General features: G+C 49.7%; 1 protein-coding gene across 1 annotated transcript in view; it reads left to right on the top strand.

Moving 5' to 3' along the window:
* The window catches only part of WNT3A (Wnt family member 3A), a 54,159-nt gene extending 37,711 nt beyond the window's left edge, over positions 1 to 16,448 (top strand). Inside the window, exons 3-4 of the mRNA XM_007988211.3 lie at positions 7,598 to 7,863; positions 15,969 to 16,448. Of these exons, the coding sequence (XP_007986402.2) occupies positions 7,598 to 7,863; positions 15,969 to 16,448 (746 nt within the window). The remainder of the gene's footprint in view (positions 1 to 7,597; positions 7,864 to 15,968) is intronic.
* Positions 16,449 to 16,791: the final 343 nt, after the last annotated feature.

Here is a 16,791-nt window from a genome sequence, read left to right as displayed (position 1 = left end):
ATGATAGGTGATGGATGGATGGATGGATGGATGGATGGATGGATGGATGGTGGATGATGCACGATAGATGAATGGATAGATGGAGGATGTAGATGACGGATGGATGAATGAACGAAAGGAAGGAAAGATAGATAATTGATACTTTGGATGAATTCAGTAAATAACTGCTAAATGAGATGAAAACAAGTTTCTGGGAAAGATGGTTTTCCCAAGTGGAAGATACTTCCCTTACAGAACAATTTTGTTATGCAGTTTCCTTTCTTCTTCCTTTCTCTGACAACTGATTGCTGTGTTAGAATAAAAGTCTTGGGCCTGAATAGAGCAGGCCTTAGGTGACTCAAAAAATTCAACCAGGCTCCTTCCCAGGTGACTTGGCCAAATTGGCAGCATTTGTGTCTAAGCACCCTGCCTCCCAGTAGCCTGTGTCCCATTCCAGTGGGACCTCTGACAGTCCACTCTAATGAAGGCATTTTCCTGCTGACTGGGATGATTCCCTGGCCTTCTGGGATGGCTGGCACTTCCCACAGGCAAGATGCCTCTGTTTCACCCCCATAGATGCCTCTGTTGTGTCAACAAAAGCAGAAACCCCTGACAAAGGTGTTTGTGGCAGAGAACTTGCATTCCGTAGAGGCTGGCTGCCAGGACTCCAGAGCCTGGACATGAGCCCTGGCCTCAGGGGAGCCCTGAATCGGCTCCTCTGTAAACAGAGATGACTCTGGGCAGTGGTTCATAACCTGTGTGCTTCAAACTCCTGTGGAAATCTGATCAAAGCAATGTATTCTCTCTCCAGAACGATGCCCGTGCTCCCAGATATACCCCATCGTTTGTGCTATTTTGGGAGGGTAGTGAAAAGATTCCCCCTAGAACATTGGGTGGAATCCATCCCATAGGCTTAAATCTCCTGTCGCTGTGGCTGCCACTTGGACATTCTGGGGGTCTCCCTTCTGTATGGTTTCAGGACATTTTTTAACTTTTTATTTATTTTATTTTATTATTTTTGTATCAGAGATGAGGTCTCATTCTGTCTCCCAGGCTGGAGTACAATGGTGTGAACACAGCTCACTACAGCCTTGAAGTCCTGGGCTCGAGCAATCCTCCTGCCTCAGCAGCCCGAGTAGCTAGGACTACAGATGCACGCCACCGTGTCCAGCTCATTTATGTTTATGTTTTTTTTTTTTTTAAGAAAGGGGGTCTTGCTATGTTGCCCAGGCTTAACTTTTTATTTTGAAATAACTTCAGACTTACATAAACATTGCAGGAGTGGCACTGAGAGCCCTGGGTCCCCTTGCCCAACCCTGTGGTACATAACCATGCCAATTGTTCAAAACTAAGTGTGTTCTATTCACCACACTCTGGATGTCACTCAGCTTTCCTTCATTTTTCTATCAAGATCCCTTTTCTGTCCCAGAACACCTTCCTGGGTCCCTTGTCACTTTTGGTGATGCCATGCCTCTGGCTCCTCCGCTCTTCCCTGTCCCTCATGCCCCTGAGACCTCTGAGGAGCACAGTTAGGCATTTTGCAGAACAGCCATCAATTTGGGTTGGTCTGATGTCTCCCGACAATTAGATGCAGGCTGTGCATTTTGGGCGAGAATACCTCGAAGGCTGTATGTGGCCTTCATGCATCATCCCTGGAGCCACATGGTATTGTGTGTCCCATTTCCAGCAAGGTTAACTCAGTCCCCAGCATAAGGTGGCATCTGCCAGACTTCTCCAGTGCACAATTAAGGCTTTTCCCATTGTGCTTGATAAACACTGTGAGCAGTTGTGGAACTGCTTGGAGACCTTGTGGCTTCAACTTTAATGCAGCCTCTCTTTGCCAGAACATAGGTTCTCATGCTTTTCTGGCCTGTAGTCTTTCAGCCTGCAGCTTCTACTTTGGCCTCGGATGAGGGTGTCTGTCCTGGGATCCAAGCCTCTCTACAGAGACTTCTTGTCTTCAGTCTTCACCAGTAAATTGAAGGCCTGCACCAGGGTTTTCACACCTGGCAAGGAGCTCCACCTCCACACGTGATGGAAGGGAAAATCAAGGTTCAGCCAGCTGGTGACCAAACTGAGCAAGAATTAGCTCTTTTCTCTCCAAGTGGAAGCCCTGAGCACCACCTGCCCTTGCCCTTGAGTGTGTCTGGCTATTGGGGCTGTTTGCCCGAGTTTTGATAAGCAGGGATCTCCAAGCCCTTGTTATGGGTAGGGCATGAGTGAGGCAGAGAGAGCCCTAGCCTCAGGCTCTGGTTCTCCTCTTATCAGAAGCTCAGGAGCAAGAGGGAGGGGCTGGCCTTGGAGACAGACTCCTGTAGTAGCCAGCCCACCAGGTGGGAAGGCAGGCTCAGCTGGAGTAGGGTATTCAGGGTGTGGGATGTCCAGGCCATTTGGGAGTGAGAGGGTCCAACCAGGAGGGCAGGTGGAGCTGTGTGCCATGCGTGAGGCCAGGAGCACCCAGGACACTTCTCAACCCTGCCCTCTCAAGCTGCCCTGGAAGGGAAGCAGGGCAGATGGTAGGGGAGGGGTGCTGACTAGGGAGCGGACGACAAGAAGAGGCCTCAGGCCTGGAGGCACAGAGAGGAAGTGCCCTGCATCCAGCCACACGTATATTCACTCAGGGGCAGTGGGTTCAGCAAAGGCCCCTCCAGGCCTGTCTGTGAACTGATCAGTTGTGTCAGGGAAGTAACATGGGGTTGGGGGTGGCGGCTTCAAGTTTCCTGGAGAGGTGAGGAGGAGGTGGTTGCCTAGCTGCTCCCTGGGAAAGGAAAGAGCAGAAGTTGCTGATGGGCCTGGGTGACCATCTGCACCCAGGGGCAAGGGTGGGCCTGCTGTGGGTAGGCTCAGACCCTCCTGGTTCCCTGACTCAGCCCAGGGCTCCTGCCCTTCACTCTGGCCCCAGGAAATATCTATGGGCTGGACCTTGTGCTCCAGATTGGAAATAAAAGGTATGCCAAACAGTTCCTGCCCCTAGGCAGCCAGGACTGGGGAGGGAGTCAGTGGGCAAATCTTCCTGGTTGGGGAGGGGCAGCCAGGTGTAGAGGATACCCAGTCCCTGGCCGCTCCCCTCAGAGCAGGCAGGGGCACAGCAGGTCCAACCTGAGCCAAGTAAGGAACTAGAAAGAGCCCAAGGGGAGAACAAAGGGCTGAGTGCGGCCTGAGGCCAGGGAGCGGCATTGAGGTCAGGAGAGGAGATAGATCCAGAGGGGGCCTGGCATGTTCAGATTGGCATTGGGCAAAGACCTCAGCCTGCAGAGAGTGTGTTGCGAGGGAGAGGTGTACATCTGTGTGTATGCATGTGTTTGCGTGTGGTGGGTTGTGGATGCATATGTGCATCCATGGGAGGTGTGCATGTGTGTGGTGTGTATGGTGTGCATGCATGCATATGTATATGTGTGTGCATGTGTGTGTGCACGTGCATGGGGCATGCATGTGGGGGGTGTGCATGTATGTGCATGTGTATTCATGTATGTGTATGTGTTGTGTAGTGTGTGTATTTGTATGTGTGCATGTGTGTGTGGTGGGGTGTGTATATGTGGGGGGTGTGCATGCATGTGTGTGCATGTGTATGGTATGTGTGGTATGCCTGCATGGTGTGCATGTGTGTGTGGGATGTGCATGTATGTGAGTGCACGTGTATGCTGTGCTTGCATGCATGTGTATATGTGTTCATGCATGTAGTGGGGTGTGCATGTGTGCTTAGGTATGTGGTGTGGTGTGCATGTGTGTGCATGTATGATGTGTGCATGTGTTTGGTGTGCATGCCTATATGTGTGTGTTTGCATGTGTGTGTGCATGTGCATCAGGTGGGGTGTGCATGCGTGTATGGTATGCATGGGTCTGTGTGTGCATGCATCTGTGCATGTGGCTGTGCATGCATGTGGTAGAAGGAGGAAGCTGGAAGCTGGGGCCTCCTAGGGGCCTCTTCATGGCAAGGTGGGAGATGGACCCACAGATGAGAACCAGGAGGGGCAAATTGGCTGAGAGGCCCACCTGGGAAGGCCACCTGGGAAGGCCAGAGTAGCTTGGGCAACTGGGGCTGTTTCAGGACTGGACAGTCTCTGACCAGCAAGCAGAGCCCTTCCTGAGCTGGTGGTGGGAAGTGGATACAGAAGAAATGGAGAGTTTTCTTCTGGGCTTGTGGCTGGATGCAGTGGGTGTCCAGGCCTGACTTGGACAGGGCCCTAGGGAGGGGATGGGGCTGCTGGGACCTGCCATCAGGGAGCTGTTGGCCAATCCACAGAAGAGTCAACCAAAGCAGGCCCAAAGGGCTCAGGGGGCTTTGCTAGCAGCCAGGGGGACAGGGGATGCCAGTGCAAAGCCACAGCCTCGAATACCTTCTACTTTGTATGTTCTTGGTATGGGAGCAAACGTGCGTTCTTCTGTGCTGGTTGTGTGTGGATGTGTGTTGGGCTGTGTGGGAACGTCTGAGTGTGTGCACACTCACTCATGCCTTTCTGTCCCTGCCGGCCTGGGCTCAAGGACATCACAAGCCCCAGGGGCTGCTCTCTCAGTCCTCTCCTAGGCAGCCTGCAACCACATGCCTGTGTTCTTGAGTTATGCCATTCTTGCAATGCTATAAAGAAACACTTGAGTCTGGCAATTTATAAGAAAAGATGTTTAATTGGCTCACAGCACTGCAGGCTGCACAGGAAGTATGGCTCTTGCTTCTGCTTCTAGGAGGCTAGGAAGCTTTCAATCATGGCGGAAGGCAAAGGGGGAGCAGGCGTGTCACATGGTGAGAGCAGGAGCGGGAGAGAGTGTGGGGGAGGAGGTGCCACACACTTTTAAACAACAAGATCTTGCAAGAACTCACTTGTAATCTCGACGATAGCACTAAGCCATGGGACCCACCCCCCATGACCCAGTCACCTCTACCAGGCCCCACCGCAGCCCTGGATATCACACTTCAACATGAGATCTGGGCGGGGACAAATATCCAGACTATATCAGTCCCATCCACCCGAGGATGAAAGCTCTCTGGATATCCAGGTGTCAGAGGAGGTCACAGCCCCCTATGATGACTCTGTTGTGACCCTGAGGGGACCATTGCGGGCCTTTACCAAGGAGGAGCAGGGGGACACAGTGGGACACAGCCCTGTATCCCCCGCCTTGATCCATGGGAGGACCCTGGCTCCAGGAGAACCTCAGGCCTCCTTCTGTCCCCATCGAGAGGGCCCATCAGAGCTCCCTTCTCCCTCCTGCTCTCCCAGGGCCTCGAGGGGAGAGAGAAGGTCAGAGCCAAGGAAAGGTGGGGGCTCAGGACCCTCCCACAACAGAAGCAGAGACACGCAGGAACCTGCCCCAGGACACACCCAGCCCCCCGAGGGCAGGCCGAGGCTCAGGGGCTCCAAAGCCCAGGTGTCTTCTTGCTAGGTCTGTAAGATCCCTGCCCAGTAGCAGGTTGGGCTCTTTCCTGGTTGGCTCCCTGTTGCCTCCCCAGCTCAGACTGCAATGCTTGGCAAACAGCAGGCACTCTGTTCCTCACCTGTGTTGGAGGGTGGGTCCAAAGTGAGTGCCTGTCTTTTTTTTATTTTGTTTTTTTGAGACAGGTTCTCACTCTGTTGCCCAGGCTGGAGTGCAGTGGTGTAATCATACCTCACTGCAGCCTCGAACTCTTGAACTCAAGTGATCTTCCTGCCTCAGCCTCCTGAGTAGCTGGGATTATAGACCCCCAGCCTTTTATCAATAAAAACAGGGCCTGGCCAGGCCCACCCCTCTCCTCGTGCCCTTGCAGAAGTGTCTGCATACACCCACCCCGAAGACACGGCTCATTCTTTCAACTTGTCTGGGGAAGCCTGGCTGGGGGTCTGGCCTTTGCAAAGCCCACACCACCCCTCATTCCCATCCCTCTGATCCTAGCCTCCAGAGCTTTCTCCTAAATTCCAGCCCTCCCCAACCACCCTTCTGCACAAGCAATGCCACTTCCCCAACTCAGCCTCTATTTCCCTTTTTGGGGAAGAAGGAAGCTGTGTACAAGGACCCAGGCAGCTCCAATGTCAGCAGTGGCAGACACCCTGCAGCCAGCCTTCCAAGCTGTAGGCAGGAGCATTTGGGTCACTGGGGCTGGCCCTGGGGAGGCAGGCGCTGGAGGCCACTGGTCTTGAGAAGATTCCAGAAGAGGTGGCCCTACCGCTCAGCCATGCAAGTGCCGGTGCTCGGGGTGGAGGAAGGAAATGGCAAGAGGCACAGCAGAGGTGGGCGGTGTGCGGGGTGGAGCCACACTCTGGGGTCTGCACCCCAGGCTGTCTGGGCAGCAGAAGGAAGTGGCTTTTGTCTGGTTTTACCTGTCTTCATTCAGTTGTATGGTTATTTTGAGATCCTTCATGCTATTTTTCTTGTTATTCCTAAATTAAATGCTGTTATGGACTTGCCACTGTTTTTTAATCATCCCTGTTGATGGACATTGGGGTACTTCCAGTTTATGGCTTGTGTGAACATTTGCTTACAAGTCTGTGCACAGACACAGGTTTCCTCTGGGGCAAGCCTAACGGCTGGTGTACGTTTACCCTTGAAGACACTGCCAAAGTGCCTCCCAAGAGGATTGCACCTTTCCCCTCCATCCAGCTGTGAATAAGGGTCAGGGTCTGATTTCTCCACATCCTTGCCAACACTTGCTACTCTTTGACCCTTTGATTGCAGCTGTCCCCGTAGGTGTGAGGCAACCCCTCACTGGGTTTTTTGATTTGCATATCCCCAGGATGGGTGATGTCGACAATCTTTCCAGGTACACGCTGGCCTTCCTTGTGCCTTTTTTTTTTAAAGACAGGGTCTTGCTCTATCACCCAGGCTGGAGTGTGATCATAGCAGCCTCAAACTCCTGGGCTCTAGCAATCCTCCCATCTCCACTTCCTGAATAGCTGGGACTACAGGCACACACCACTGCACCTTGCTAATTTTTAAATATTCTTATAGAGATGGGGTCTCGCTACATTGCCAAGGCTGGTCTCAAACTCCTGGGCTCAAGCAATCCTCCCACCTCCGCCTCCCAAAGGGCTGGGATTACAGGTATAAACCACCTTGCCCAGTTGTTTGTTTTTTGAGACAGGGCTGGAATGCAGTGGTGCTATCATGGCTCACTGCAGCCTCAACTTCCTGGGCTCAAGTGATCCTCCCGCCTCAGCCTCCCAAGTAGCTGGGGCCACACCCAGTTAATATTTTTAATTTTTGTAGAGATGGGGTCTTGCTATGTTGAAAAGGCTGTCCTGGTCTCAAGCAGTCCTACCGTACCCTCTCAAAGTGCTGGGATTACAGGCATGAGCCACTGTACCTAGCCAAAGTTGATTGTTAAAAAGAGCCTGGTACCAACCTCCCCTCTCTCTGGCTTCTGTCACCATGTAATTTCTTGCACACACTGGTTCCCCTTTACCCGCCCCCCCCCCCGCTTTCCCTTCTGCCACAAGTAGAAACAGCCTGAGGCCCTTGCCAGAGGCAGTTGCTGGAGCCATGCTTCTGTGTAGCCTGTAGATCCGTGAACCAAGTAAGCCTCTTTGCCTTATACACCACCCAACCTCAGGAGTTCCTTTACAGCAATGCAAATGAGCTAAGACCCCTGCCCTGCCCAAGGCGGTCCTTTGAGCTGAGCCCTGTTAACCCTGCATCTCTCCTCTCTCTACAGCTACGAGGGAGTCAGCCTTTGTCCACGCCATTGCCTCAGCTGGTGTGGCCTTTGCGGTGACACGCTCATGTGCAGAGGGCACGGCCACCATCTGTGGCTGCAGCAGCCGCCACCAGGGCTCACCAGGCAAGGGCTGGAAGTGGGGTGGCTGTAGCGAGGACATCGAGTTTGGTGGGATGGTGTCTCGGGAGTTCGCCGACGCCCGGGAGAACCGGCCAGATGCCCGCTCAGCCATGAACCGCCACAACAATGAGGCTGGGCGCCAGGTAGGTTCACTGCCTGCAAGGGTGCTTGGGAAAAAGGAGCCTCTTCAACAGGGCGTGTGCCCTGGTTCCTTGGGGCATATGGCAGGATGGTGGCCAGGCTGAGGGTCTTCTCAACTCCTGCCTGGGGTATGCAAAGCTTAGCACCATCCAGCTGCACCACAGCATCCAATGCGCTCCTGGGGATGGCGAGCCCACGTGTGGACTGGGGTAGCCAAGAAGGAGGGAGGAGGCAAAGGCCTGGTCAACAGGAACCCCTGAAGAGCCCAGGGTTGGAGACAGCCAGGCAGCCACAGAGATGGGGAGGAATTCTGCAATGAGGAAATGCACACAAGGTGACCCGATGTTAAGGACAGTTGGCAGTAATTTAGGGGGAGGGAGGCTGAGAGAGCCTCCCAGGCAGCCTGGAGGTGAAAGACGACAAGCGACTTGGTCTGGGCAGAGTACAGAGTGTAATGGAAAAAAGAACATCTTGATGTGGAGAGGCCAACCCAGATCAAGCCGTGTAAAGCTTCGTGAGCCTGTGTCTTAGTCTGTCTGTGCTGCTACAACAAAATACCTTAGACTGGATAATTTATAAACAATGGAAGTTTAGTACTCACAGTTCTGGAGACTGGGAAGTTCAAAGTCATGGTACCAGCAGATTCCTTGTCCAGTGAGGGCCTGCTCCTCATGGATGATGCCTTCTGTGTCCTCACTCAGGGTGTGGATCTCTCTGGGGTTACTTTTATAAGGGCACCGTTTTAGGCCATTCTTGTGTTGCTACCCAAGACTGGGTAATTTATAAAGAAGAGAGGTTTAATTGGCTCACAGATCTGCAGGCTGCACAAGCTTGGTAACAGCATCTGCTCAACTTCTTGGGAGGCCTCAGGGAGATTTTACACATGGCAGAAGGTGGAGTGGTAGCAGGCACGTCACATGGGCCAGAGCAGAAGCAAGGAAGACAGAGTGGGGGCGAGGTCACCACATACAGATCTTGTGTGAACTCACTCACTATCATGAGGACAGCACCAAGCCATTCATGATGGATCTGCCCCCATAACCCAAACACCTTCTGCCAGGTCCCACGCCCAACACTGGGGATTACACTTCAACATGAAATTTGGAGGGGACACAGATCCAAACCATATCAGGCACGAATCCCATTCACGATGTTCCACCCTCATGACTTGACTTGATCGCCTTCTAAAGGCCCTACCTCTTAATGCTGTCACCTTGAGGGTAAAGATTTCTTTTTTTGGGGGGGTGGGGACACAGAGTCTCGCTGGAGTAGTGGCATCATCAGTTCACTGCAGCCTCCATGTCCCGGGTTCCAAGCGATTCTCCTGCCTCAGCCTTCTGAGTAGCTGGGACTGTGGGCGCATGCCACCACACCGGGCTAATTTTTGTATTTTTAGTGGAGATGGGGTTTACCATGTTGGCCAGGCTGGTCTTGAGTTTTTGACCTGAAGTGATCCACCCACCTCAGCCTCCCAAAGTGCTGTGATTACAGGTGTGAGCCACCGTGCCCAGCCGAGGGTAAAGATTTTAACCCACGAATTTTTGAGGAACACAAACATTCAGACCACAGCAGCTTGTTAGAAAGGACTTGGTCAGAAGATCAGTGGATTACCAAGAGAGGAAATATGGCTGATGGGCAGTGACGGGTGTAAGGACCAAGTGGCATCCACAGGATTTAGCAACATGAAGATGGCAGCTGGCCTTGGCTGTAGAATCAGGGGATCACACAGGGGTGAAGAGTGAACAGGGGATATTCACCTTTTAACAGTGAGGAACTAGATAACTCAGACTAATCTTCCTACGGAAGACAACTTCAGATGCAGGATGAACTATAAAAAGCACCCTGTTAAAAGTGTGGAGTCCCCATAAGTACCCAATTCATGATAGATGAGGCAGTGCAGTGCCATGGGAGGAATGGGCTTTTCAATAAATGGTGCTAAGTCAACTGGGTGGTGTTATGGTCTGGATGTGTCTCCCAAAATTCATATATTGTAAGCGTGATCCCCAGTGCAACAGTCTGGAGAGGGGGCACCTAATAAGAGGTGTTTAGGTCATGAGGGCCTTGCCCTCATGAAGGGACCAATGCTGCTGTAAAAGGGCTTGCAGAAGAGGATGTCTCTCTCTCTCTCTCTCTCTCTCTCTCTCTCACCCACCTTCCTGCCATATGAGGACATGATGTTCCTCCCTTCTGGAGGACATGGCATTCATTCAGGGTGCCCTCTTGGAAGTAGATAAACCAAGCCGTAACCTGCCAGCACCTTGATCTTAGATTTCCCAGCCTCCCAAACCATGAAAGAATACATTTATGAATTACTCAGTCTCAGGTGTTATGTTGTAGCAATACAGCATTGACTAAGACAGATAGCAACATGGAAAAAACATAACCCTGGCTTGCTACCTCACATCATCTGTAAAAATCAATTATAAATCCCAGTGGGAAAGGTAAAACAATGAAACTTTTACAAGAAAATATATAATATCTTTGTGATCTTAAGAGTAGGCAAAGGCGTCTTAAACAGTCCAAAAAACACTCACATTGAAAGAGAAGTGGAATAACATAGACTATATTCAAATTAAGAAATTTCATCCATAAAAACACACCACTATGGGATTGAAAAGGCAACCCATAGAGGAGGACACATTCACATACATACATCCACATTCACATATGCAGCAAATGTAGAGAAGCTACGGTAGGAAAATAACTCTGCAGACTAAGAAGAAAAAGATAGACAAACCAATGAGAAAATTGGCCAAAAAATTAAAAGCCATGTTATGAAAGAAAATATAGAAATTCCAGTACCTACACAAAAGGTGCTCAATGTTATGAGTCATCAAGAAAATGCTGTGAGAATCTATGTCCTGGAAAGACAGAGAGGAGGATGGGGGTTTCTGAGACACTGGTGTTCTGGGGCAGGTAATTCGTAAAATTTTGTATATTTTGCACTTATGACACATATACTTTTTTGTATGTCTATTATACTTCCATAAAATGATTTTTAAGTGTCAAATAACTGACCATTTAGTGAGGAATTAACAGCCCCTGATCCAAGAGAAAATCCCAAGCCTGGTACCTGGGGTAGCTTTTGTCTAGGGTCCATTTGCTGACCTGGAAGAGACTACAGAGGTTGCACTGCATTTCCAGCAGACTCACAGAGCTAAGGGACCCACCAAGGGTGGGATCTCTGGTAAATCCTTCCTCAGTGTAGGCTGTGACCCTGAAGAGCAAAGCCAAGCCAGAAGTAGTCTTGCCCTGTGCACATGGGCAGACTAGAAATCTCTCAAAACCTGAACTTGGATTAAGGTAATCCCAAATTGCTGGTACTCCCATACACTGGAAAAAGCAGACAAAATCCTCTTTGGAGAAGGACGATATCCCTCCTCTAAGCCTATAAATGTTTCTATAATAATTTTTTAGAAAACACAATGTCGGCTGGGCGCAGTGGCTCATGCCTGTAATCCCAGCACTTTAAGAGGCCGAGGCGGGCAGATCATGAGGTCAGGAGATTGAGACCATCCTGGCTAACATGGTGAAACCCGTCTCTACTACAAAATACAAAAAAAAAAAAAAAAAAAAAAAATTAGCCGGGCATGGTGGCGGGCGCCTGTAGTCCCAGCTACTCGGGAGGCTGAGGCAGGAGAATGGCGTGAACCCAGGAGGCAGAGCTTGCAGTGAGCCAAGATCATGCCACTGCACTCCAGCCTGGGTGACAGAGCAAGACTCTGCCTCAAAAAAAAAAAAAAAAAGAAAACACAATGTCCAGCACACAATCAAAGATAATCTATCACATGATCTGATGATACAATGAGTTTAATCAGAAAAAAAAAAAAAAAAACAGAAACAAGTACACAGGAAATTCAGATACTGGAATTATTAGACACAGACTTTGAGGGGGAAAATGCTGGAATTATTAGACACAGACTTTGAGGGGGAAAATGCTTACTTAGGTTCCCAAGGCTAAAACACAAGTGTGAACATTGCAGCAGGAAACTAGAAACTATAAAAAGAATATAATAGGCCGGGCATGGTGGCTTACACCTGTGATCCCAGCACTTTGGGAGGCCGAGGCAGGTGGATCACCTGAGGTCAGGAGTTCGAGACCAGCCTGACCAACATGGAGAATCCCCATCTCTACTAAAAATACAAAAGTAGCTGGGTGTGGTAGTGCATGCCTGTAATCCCAGCTACTTGGGAGGCTGAGCCAAGAGAATCACTTGAATCCAGGAGGCAGAGGTTGCGGTGAGCCGAGAGTGTACCATTACACTCCAGCCTGGGCAACAAGAGCGAAACTCCGTCTCAAAAAAAAAAAATAATAGATTTGGAAAAGAATTACATATAAATTGCAGAACAAATAAAGACTTCCAGTTAAAGATGAGAAGCTGAACACTTCCGTCTGCACTCTCCTGGAACCCACTAAAATAACAATAAATTAATTTTAAAAGAAATAGATATGTAGAGATAAATATAAATAAAATATAAATAGATATAAGTAGAGACAGGTAATAGTAGATATAGATGACAGATATAAATGGATATAAATAGTGCATAGAGATTATACATAGATATACATGCTAATATAGATAGATAAGATGTATGGATAAATAGATTAGATAGATGGATGAATAGATAGAGATGGATACTCGTGAGAGTACAGAAAATAAAGGGGAAACAATGCTAACAAAACTTTGAAAGCTAAAAGCAGATAGATGAATACTCAAGCGGACCCAAGAAAACTGAGTCTTAAGCCAGTAGAGGAGAAATTTGAGAACCAGTCTAGGAATTCCCAGTATCTGATATCTTGATAAGTTGAGATAAATATGGGACTGAAAACAGGAAGATTGGTTGAAAGGTGATTTTCAGAGTACTTTATAGCCCACTCACTCCACTACCCAACTCTTTGTAGCCAAGCAGCAGCCTCTCCTTTCCCTGTGGCTGAAGTCTGGAGGTTTGTTTTCTGCAAAGCAGAGGTGTCTGATCTGAGGGACGCCAAGCACATCTCAGAGTAAAGCTTCCAAAGTGAAAATTTTCTCTCTACATATGGAAGTTCATGCCTTTCTCTCTCCTCCTGATTTCCTAATGCTAGCTGTGAACCCTAGTTATCCTCCAGGCAAGAGGATGGAAGATTCTGCTCTGGGGACTCTGACCAACTCAAAAAAGACTTCAAGACAGTGACTTGTGGAAGGTCCCAATAAAGCAATGCAGCTAGATCACTCTATAGAGAGGACCAAGACTGACAAGTCTCTCCCATGTACAGGAACTTCCAATAAGATTTTTAGTGTCCCATGTTTAAATATGAGCAGACAGCCAAGGATCATCAGACCTCTAAGGAAGGCCTCTAACAACAACAATGGCAGAGTCCAAAACAAACAAACTCAAACAAAATTTATGGGAAAGAGACATTGTAAAGAGAGATGAAACTTCAAAGGATGATCATTAATATCCCCAAAGAGATAAAACACTATATCCATGAAATTGGAACAGGATGGTAATTTTAAACATTCAGGTTACAAAAGAGCTCTTAGAAATTAAAAATATGATAACAGAAGCAAAAATCTTCAAATTGAAAGATAGTTGAGACACCCTCCCACAAGACAGAAAAAAAAAAAAAAGAGAGAGAGAGATTAAAAATAAGAGCAAGGAGAAGATTTGGAGGATCTGTCCAAGAAAGACAGTGACAAACAAAAAGAGGAGGCAGTCAGCAAAGAAACAAGGCAGGAAGCTTCCTCACAACTGTGGAGCACAGGTTTCAGACCAAACAGGCCCACGAAGTGACTAGAACAACAGTAGAAAAAGATCTACTTCAAGACACACTGTTGTGAAGTTCAGAGCCTACCACACAGAACAGTCCTCCAAGCTGCCAAGGAGAATGTTTGGGCTTGATAATCAGGAATCAAACTAGTGCCAGACTTTTCAGGAGCAATAATGAAAGCTAGAAGAAAACAGAGTAATAATACTTTTGAATTCCAAGATGTAAAAATGAATTTTAAGCGAAGAATTCACTTCCCAGAAAAACTATCGATTAAATGGGATAGTAGAAAAGATTGTTTTTAGACATGGACATTCCAAAAAATTTACAATATCTTTTCTGGGAAAAAAAAATATCTGCAAGAAGATGAAATTGATAGAATAGCTGATGTGTTTGGACATTTTGAAGAGAATATTTAGATAAGTAAGGGAGAATTTGAGGCTGAATCAGTTACAGGTACATTGATAATACCAACTACAAAAAGTCATTGAGGAAAAGAAGTCATCATAATGTATGACACTTAAAGTTGTCCCAATACCACCAGCAGTGAATACTGATGTGAAATTAAGCTAGTTTTTAGGGCAGGAGTGGTTGGTGTTTGGGAAGTATACATCAGTATGGTGGAGTAAGGAGAGAAAACTAACTGCCATCCACCATGGCGAGAGGCCAATAAATAATGCCTAATGCTGAAAAATCAAGAGGTGTCAAGATAAGTGTGTTACTAGAGTTGTAAACATTGCAAGGGGCTGCATGTAGGACCAGAATTCCTGTTTATCTAAACAGGTCTTGGAAACTGTTGGACTCTCTAAAGTATGCACCTATGTAAGTTTGATCCAACATAAAACTAAAACAAAAGAGGAAATAAAATGGATATTAGATAAACTAGACTGGGCAGGGCGGGGCATATGTTACTCTGCAGATGCCCATAGGAAACAGTCAATATCAGAGGGAGGAGTTCAAGAAAGAGCCAGAAGGGGATGAGGAGGAGGCAAGATTGGGACCCAGAGCCCAGTTGAAGCCTTAGATTAGAACTGTCCAATAGAAGTAGAATGGGAGCCACAAATGGCTCATGGATTATTATAATTTGTCCCACAAATGACACAAAGATCATTATAAATTTTCTAGTAGCCACATTTAAAGAGTAAACAGGTAAAACAAGTTTTTTGGTTTTGGTTTTGGTTTGGTTTGGTTTGGTTTGGTTTGGTTTGGTTTGGTTTGAGACAGACTCTGTCCTGTAGCCCAGGCTGGAGTGCAGTGGTGCAGTCTCTGCTCACTGCTACCTCCCCCTCCTGGCTCAAGCAATTCTGCCTCTGCCTCCCAAGTAGCTGGGACCACAGGTGCCTGCCACCACGCCTGGCTAATTTTTGTATTTTTAGTAGACACCGGGCTTCGCCTCAAGTGATCCACCCGCCTCAGCCTCCCAAAGTGCTGGGATTACAGGCATGAGTCACCCTGCCCGGCCAGAAACAAATTTTAATACTAAATTTTATTTAACTCAGGATAGCCGACATGCTATCATTTCAATAATGTAGTCAGTATTAAAATTATGAATGAGTTGTTTCCCATCCTTTTTGTACACTAAGTCTTGGGAATCCAGCATGCAGTTGGCACTTATAGTACTTCTGAATTTGCACTGCCATGCCTCACGGGCTCCTGTCTGGCCAGTGGCTGCCACAGTGCAGTGCCACCTAGACTGTTCTGATGTTCACATGCCCCTTTACACTCACCCCCACCCCTTCCCCAAAGAAAGAAGGGAAAAGAAGCTGAGTTCTCCACTGCCCGTAGGAGAAACCAATTTGCTCCTCAGCCAGGTCCTGCCCCATCCCCTCAGGTAAGGACGTCCCCTTACGTCCCAACATTGCCTTCCTCTTCCTCTGTAGTACCCATACAGTGACCAGCTTCTTGGGCCACTCTTATTACTCATGCTCAGGACTCCTGCCTTTCCACCAGGCCGTATACACCTCCTCTGGGCAGCGTGCCTGGGTCCTCAGGGTCAGAAGGAACGCCTATCCCCCTGCATCCCTGCACTCTGACTGCCGTGGCTCTTCGTGTATGGCATCCCACGCTGCAACTCTGTCCTTCCTTCACTCCACCCTAGACAGTGTAGAAGTACTCAGCTAGGAGACGGGGACAGGGGAGCCCCCCAAGCCCTGACCTGGGAAGGCTTGGGTATGGCAAGGGAGCAGGCACCAGTATCTGCACCATAGGAAGGGGGTGGCCCTGGGGCCCTGTCTGGGAGTCTGCCCCCTCTGCCCGGGGACTTTATGGAGCAGGTGGGCTGCGGGCGACATGTAATGCTGTTTCCTCGGGGAGGCGCACCAGGGGGCCGCCCTGACGCTGGCTCCTGCGCGTGCCCCGCAGGCCATTGCCAGCCACATGCACCTCAAGTGCAAGTGCCACGGGCTGTCGGGCAGCTGCGAGGTGAAGACATGCTGGTGGTCGCAACCCGACTTCCGCGCCATCGGTGACTTCCTCAAGGACAAGTACGACAGCGCCTCGGAGATGGTGGTGGAGAAGCACCGGGAGTCCCGCGGATGGGTGGAGACCCTGCGGCCGCGCTACACCTACTTCAAGGTGCCCACGGAGCGTGACCTGGTCTACTACGAGGCCTCGCCCAACTTCTGCGAGCCCAACCCCGAGACAGGTTCCTTCGGCACGCGCGACCGGACCTGCAACGTCAGCTCGCACGGCATCGACGGCTGCGACCTGCTCTGCTGCGGCCGCGGCCACAACGCGAGAGCGGAGCGGCGCCGGGAGAAGTGCCGCTGCGTGTTCCACTGGTGCTGCTACGTCAGCTGCCAGGAGTGCACGCGTGTCTACGACGTGCACACCTGCAAGTAGGCACCGGTCGCGGCTCCCCCTGGACGGGGCGGGTCCTGCCTGGGGGTGGGCTTTTCCCTGGGTGGGGCAGGACTCTCACCTAAAAGGGGCAGTACTCCTCCCTGGGGGCGGGACTCCTCCCTAGGGGTGGAGCTCCTACCTGGGGGCAGAACTCCTACCTAAAGGCAGGGCTCCTCGCTGGAGCCAGTGTCTCCTCTCTGGTGGCTGGGCTCCTCCTGAATGAGGCGGAGCTCCAGGATGGGGAGGGGCTCTGCGTAGGCTTCTCCCTGGAGACTGGGCTCCCCAGGACAGAGGCGGAGCTACATGGTGGGCGGAGCTTCTCCTGGGTGGGACAGAGCTTTTC

Source organism: Chlorocebus sabaeus, chromosome 25, assembly GCF_047675955.1.
Source record: "Chlorocebus sabaeus isolate Y175 chromosome 25, mChlSab1.0.hap1, whole genome shotgun sequence".
Lineage (NCBI taxonomy): Eukaryota > Metazoa > Chordata > Mammalia > Primates > Cercopithecidae > Chlorocebus > Chlorocebus sabaeus.
This window is presented reverse-complemented; position numbering and strand designations above follow the sequence as displayed.